The 6619-nt window shown below is 39.5% G+C and overlaps 1 protein-coding gene across 1 annotated transcript; it reads right to left on the bottom strand.

Moving 5' to 3' along the window:
• Positions 1-4762: 4762 nt before the first annotated feature.
• On the bottom strand, positions 4763-6072 carry LOC135933909 (GAS2-like protein pickled eggs). The gene is made up of 2 exons (XM_065475321.1): positions 5634-6072; positions 4763-5161 (listed from the first exon to the last, which is right to left on the bottom strand). The coding sequence occupies exons 1-2, from the start codon at positions 6063-6065 to the stop codon at positions 4895-4897; spliced, it is 699 nt and encodes a 232-aa protein (XP_065331393.1). The 5' UTR covers positions 6066-6072; the 3' UTR covers positions 4763-4894.
• Positions 6073-6619: the final 547 nt, after the last annotated feature.

Here is a 6619-nt window from a genome sequence, read left to right as displayed (position 1 = left end):
TTATCGAGAATTTTATCTTTAGAAATGTCCCAAACAATTAAAAATGAGTGTGTCTTTTTTTAACAAATTTTTTTACAAATTGAAATGAAAATACCGTGAATATTTTACATTTCATTTCTTGAATAGCACGATTTCTCCCGTCTTTATTGTTCATTGAGCTTGTTAGGGGATAGAAATCGTTCTGTTGAGATGTCTCTCAACGGAGAAATGTCCAGCGAGGCCTTATTTCCTGTTCCAATGGAAATAAAAAGGTAAAAATTTCCTATTTCAATATTTAAATTTGAAATTTGGTTATTTTTTCTTTTCATTGTAGCCCTGAGCCAGGAACGGAAGGATTAAGACAAGAAGGGACAGCTAAAAATGAGGATTTCTTGCAGGAATTAATGCAATTCCTGGAATTCCAGCCAGGACACGAAAATCCATGGGAGGAAATTGATGTTGCAAGCAGTGAGCTTGCTCCTATTCACCCAGAAAAAGAGAGGTGATATATTTTTTATTGTGAAATTTATTTATTAATATCTTTTTTTATATTAGCACTGAGGCAGAAATCGATGATGGTTTGCTGTTGCTGGAAGAGCTTGATCGAAATGAACTTTTTCCTGAACTCAACCAATTCCTGGGATTCGAGGAGGAACTCCAAAATCAATGCGCTGAAACAACGAACAGTGAGCAAGATCCGACTCTGGAACAGTCATCAGGAGAAAACCAAGTCTCGAATCTGAAGGAAAACAATGGTCGTGGAAAGGACGACATCCAAGAAATGGAATTACAGAGAAAATCTTCTGTTTCTTCTAAATCTGGATTAAATGACATAAAAAAACAAGACTGTAGTGGCAAATGCTGCGAATGCAACAAATTTTATCTCCATATTTCCATGCACTCCAGTTACAAGCACAATGGAAAGTTGAAAAAGTGCACCGCTTCTCGCGATTGCAAGAAATATTTCGCCTCAGTTCAAAAGAGAATCGAGCACGAGCAACAGGAGCATCAGGAACGAAAGAAATTCCAGTGCCAATTTTGCCATTACTCGGCAGTGCAGAATTGCAACTTGAAAACACATGTTCGACTGAAGCATTCGGAGAAGAAAATCAAATGTGGACAGCAGAAGTGTGGCAACATGTTTGCTTCAGAGACAGATTTGAAACAGCATGTCAAGATGTGTCACAATATAGAAAAATGTCCCACATGCGGTAGAGAAATGAGCCTTGGTGTATTTAAAGAGCACAAACGATGGGGAAGATGTCCTGGAACGGCAGCAGAGTGACTTCAAGTTGAACATGTTCTGAGATTTAGATTTTATAGGTTTTAGTTCATACCTCGAAACATATACACATATATTCTCCATGCTTCTGACCATCGTATCAACATTCTAAATGTAATTATACGCGATCATAATTGTCAAATAAGATATGTTAATGACATTCAATGCCCACAAGAGCTTCTACGTATAGAAAATATATTTAAAGTTTGACGACGGTTGTTGGCCTGTAAAACAAATAAACTAATCAAATAAAAGCCCGTATATGGAGCCAATAACTTGAACCAAAATTGTTTTATTTTATTTACATTTTATGTTAAATATGAGAATAAAAGCTTTCTCATTTTCGTTCTTTGATCATCCGGTCGCCGCCGCTAACGTTTCGTTCATTCTCATTTTTTTAATTATGGTTGCATCTCAAGTTTACAACTGCGCCGTAGAAAATGCTTTTCTGTTAGTACCACTGTTCAAAACACGGCCTGGCAGCACGACAAATGGGTAATAAATTTCCATAAATAACATAATTGTAATTAGACTGCGGTAACTATGCAGAGCTGCAGTTATAGTATATAAATAAATTGTTAAATTTATGTGAAACGCTAAACGCTTTTCACTGTTTAGAATCTTCTTACGGCATTCAGGAAAAAAATAAACAATAACATACAGGGTGAATTTAATGGTCGCAAAAAGTTGCTAGTGTGTGTACAAATTAAATGCAAAGCAATTAAATTTTTGAAAATAATATCCAATTTCTAACAAAATTCCTCCTAGGCCATAAACATAAATTCTATCCTTTAATATTTTTGTGAGGTATTTTCGAAGGGTAAAAAATTCTTTTGACATCAACAAAAGATTCCAAAGAAAAATATTTAGAAATTTTGTACTACTCGAATGTGCTGCTCATTTTCGTCGAAGAGAGAGAATCAGCTAGGTGGACGTGCGCATCACGACCACTGAAGGGGCAGAAAAACATCTCGTAGAGCGACGAGTACTCAAATTTTCTATGTGACTTTCCCCAATTTCTATTCATTTGTTTCTCCTTTTGCTGCGGTGAAATATTTAAATTCAAAATCATATTTTAATACAGCCATTTTCGGTAAAAGTTAAAAGTAATTTCATCTATGTCTGCGCATGAATGTTTCAATTTTGAAATATTTCTAAAGAATTTTTCATTAGGAATGCTTTTGAAAAAATATTAATTAATGTTTAATTTTTTTTAACATTTGTCAGATTCGTCTAAAAATGAAATTATCTTGAATATTTCACATTTTTTTTCTTCAATAGGACGTTTTCTCCCGTCTTTGTTGTTCGAGTGTGAGTTAGTTTGGGGATAGAATTCCATCTGCTGAAATGTCTCACAACGAAGAAACGTTCCTTGTTCCAATGGAAGTGAACAGGTACAAAATTGCTATTTGAATATTTTAATTAGAAATTTGATTGATTTTCTTTTTTATTGTAGCCCTGAAGCCAGAACAGAGGGATTCAGGCAAGAAGGGATAGATCAAAATGATGATCTCTCGCAGGAATTAATGCAATTCCTGGAATTCCAGCCTGGAATCGAAATTCCATGGGCGGAAATAATTGATATGACAAGCAGCGAGCCTGCTCCTATTCCACAAAGAAAAGAGAGGTGAGATTTTTTGTGAAAAGTATTTATTATTTGAAAAGTGTTTCCTATTTCCTATTTTGATGTCAGCTCTGATGCCAAAATCGATGATGGTTGTCTGATGCTAGAAGAGCTGGATCGAAATGAACTTTTTCCGGAAATCAACCAATTCTTTGGAATGGAGGAGGGGCTCCAAATTCAATGTGCTGAAACATTGAACCATGAGCAAGATCCAACTCCGGAACCTTCATCAGGAGAAAACCAAGACTTGAATCTGAAGGAAAACATCGATCTTGGAATGGAGGATATCCAAGAGGCGAAAGAAGAGAGAAAAACTTCTGCTCCTTGCAAAACTGGATCAAACCACAGTAAAAAACGTGATGATCGTGGCAAATGCTGCGAATGCAACAAGGTGTATCTCCAAATTTTCAATCATTCCCTGAAGAAGCACAATGGAAAGTTGGAAAAGTGCACCACTTCTGGTTGCAAAATATATTTCGCCTCAGCTCAACAGAGGATGAAACACGAGCAACAGGAGCATCAGGAACGAAAGAAATTCCAGTGCCAATTTTGCCATTACTCGGCAAAGCACAAGGGTAACTTGGGTTCTCATATTCTTCGGAAGCATTCGGAGAAGAAAATCAAATGCAGACAGCAGAAGTGTGGCAAGTTGTTTGCTTCAGAGGCAAATTTGAAAACCCATATGAAGTGCATTCACAAAGATGAAAAATGTCCGAAATGTGGTAAAGAAATGAGTCTTACTTCAATGTATGAGCACAAACGGTTTGGAAGATGTCGTGGAACAGTTGCAGAGTGAGAGACTTGTAACATATTAACATTCGTAGTGTTAGAAACTGTTAGATTTTAGTTCGTACCTCGACACAAATAAGATAAATCTTTTATTAACGAGACATGCTGATGTAATACTTCGCAAACAATTCTCAAATAAGATGCTATAATTAATTACAATTAATACCCAAAAGAATTCATACGTAGAAAATGAATTTTGAAATTGACGACGGTTGTTGAGCGCTGTAAAACAAATAAACTAATCAAATACACGGCCCCGTGAAGAAGCCCAATAACACGAACCAATTTTTTTTATTTTATCCACTCCGCATTTTGTAACTAGACACTAGACTGGTACCAATGCAGAGAAGCAGTTAAGTAAATTCTAAAATTGATATGAATCGCTTCGATGCGTAGAATTTTTCATCTGTGTGAATAATTATAACATTTTTAGATTTAGTTTGTTTTTAAATTATTTTTATTGGTATTTACAGGTTGGTAAATGATCCTGTCGGAATACACTTTTCAGCTCAAAATAGCATTTTCAACAACATGCAAAAACATAATTATCTTTATCTGATGCCACTTTGAGTGAACTGCTTGGTAAAATACGATTTCCATAAACTCGCGTATCTCCTAATTAACATTGCAATTTGATTATTTAATATTCTCTCGAAATATTAACGCAATCTTTTCAAAATACAATTAACTCGCTCGAGAGTCTCGTAACAGGAATGGAAAGAAATCTGCGATCAGAGAGGAACTAAAATTACGCTTAGCTTTTATCAAACAGGTGAGTGTTGTGTTTAAATTAATGGCAAATACAGAGCTCGCGTTCGTTATCATTCCAAGCGACGAGAGAGACGGAAAAAAATAAAAATTATGTGTCAGTTTCAACGAACAGAGAGCCTTCGGAATGTTACAGATTGAGTTAAACAAAAACAAAAGCGGATGTGATGCGAATTTTCTCCTGAAAAATCAGTGCTGGTGATTTAATTCAGTATGGCAAAAAATTACCTGAATGAGAAGATCGAAAAATGTTTCTTCCTTTGAAATTTACAGAAATAAATTTTATATAAATAAATTTCCAAATTTCTGCTGCTTTCTTTCCTCGAAAACACTTAAAAAATAAAATTCAGAGCGAATTTAGCCCTCAAAATCAACAAAAATAAGTGCCGAGCACTGATTAGCGAGAAGAAATCGCATCAAATCGTGGCAAAAAGCTGGAGCCATTGCGTAGTTCAACTTCTGGCCGGCGGAGGGCTGCGGTACTTGGCCCGGATGTGCAGGAAGCCTTCGCTGGGCGAGGCGGGCGTCGAGTGTCTGCTGCTGTTGGACAGGCCGAGCCGGTTGATGCCGCTCGAGCGGCTGTTGGTGCGCGAGTTGCCCGCCGACGAGTCGCCGCGGCCCAGCACGCGCACCTGGCACGGGTCGTGCCGCTCCAGGAAATGCTCCAGCGTGTCCCACCCGCCGCCCACGCGCACCATCATGTGCCTCCCCTTCAGCAGCTGCAATTTACGGGTGGTTTAATTATTAAAAACAGTCAATTTGATCGTTAAACTTAATATTTTTGCTAAAAATGTGGTTTTTTATAATTTTAAAAATAATTTTAACATTTTTGTACGTTTCAATCGATTCCTGGGGGTTTAAAAAGGGGGTTGAAACTATTTTTTCGATTTAAAAATGTTTTTTGACGTGCGAGAAGCAGCGCAAAGCAAAACGCACGTTGCTTTGGCGCGCAAAACGTTTGAATCTTAAAATCGCTACTGCGCATGCGTTCCCCTCTGACGTCACAGCTGTCCCAGCTGCCAATACCAAGCATGAATCATGGCTGTGACGTCAGAGGGATGATGCATGCGCACTACCAACCAAAATATTCAAATGTTTTGCGCACCGAACCGTTTTTCGACCTGATAAATGAATTTCGACCCTGAGGAATCTTCTTGAGCATTTTTAAAACAGAAAAAACGTGAAACTCACTCTGACGTAGACGTTGCGTCCAGCAATGTTGTACTTTCCTCCGCCCAGGCGTCTGACCTTGAGCTTGTCGGCGCATTTGGGGTTTTTGCCGTCGGCGTCCGGTGCTGCACCGGCCTCGTCCTCGCATCGGCACTGCCTGCGGGCCTCCCTGGCGGCCTGCTCGACCTTGCGGTCCAGCTCGGTGATGCCCTTGGAGGAGGTGGGCGTGCGGTCCTCGCTGGGCGTGCGGCTGCGCGGCTTGCGCAGGCTTGGAATGCGCGTACGGCTGGTGGCCCTGACCGCCGACGTCGACGTCGACGCCGACGCGTCCGGCTCGGCGCTGTCCTCCAGCACCGGCAGCGTCGCCCGCCACGCGTCCGGCTCGTCGTCTTCTTCGCCGCCGCTGCCGGGACGAGACCAGCGCCCGCTGCTGTTCGGAGACCCCAAAGACATCACAGACGACGAACTGGAAAGATGGTTTTTTAGGGTTAAAATCTAATTTGGTTTGGATAAATTGCTTTGGTCTTTTTGATAGAACTGAACTTTTTACGCTTAAAAAAATTGAGCCTTCAGAACATTTTTTACCCATTAATATTCAATAAGGGTTTGAAAGGGGTAGGGGTAATCATCCCTTAATGCCTTTGAATGATCAGAGAAAGTTGAGACGAGTCCAACCATAGGTAGTTTTTTCAATTCTGATGGTTAGAACCCGAGATTTGGAGTTTGCAATAATTGCAAAAACGCAAAAATCACGAATTTTCCGGCTTTTTTCGTATTTTGCCAGCTCCAAATCTTGGGTTCAAAACATCAGAATTGCAAAAACTAACCACCATTAGTCACATCTCAACCTACCCTAAATATCTGAAGGGTTCAAGCGGTGCTCATTTACCACCCCTTTCAACCCCCTCCCAAAATATATTGCAGCAAATTGTACTCGGAAGCATTTTTCCGCGGGTTTTAAAATATTTTGGCAATTAGTGGGTGGGGGTAGGCACCCCCTTAACCCT

This window comes from Cloeon dipterum, chromosome 1 (genome assembly GCF_949628265.1).
Source record: "Cloeon dipterum chromosome 1, ieCloDipt1.1, whole genome shotgun sequence".
NCBI lineage: Eukaryota > Metazoa > Arthropoda > Insecta > Ephemeroptera > Baetidae > Cloeon > Cloeon dipterum.
This window is presented reverse-complemented; position numbering and strand designations above follow the sequence as displayed.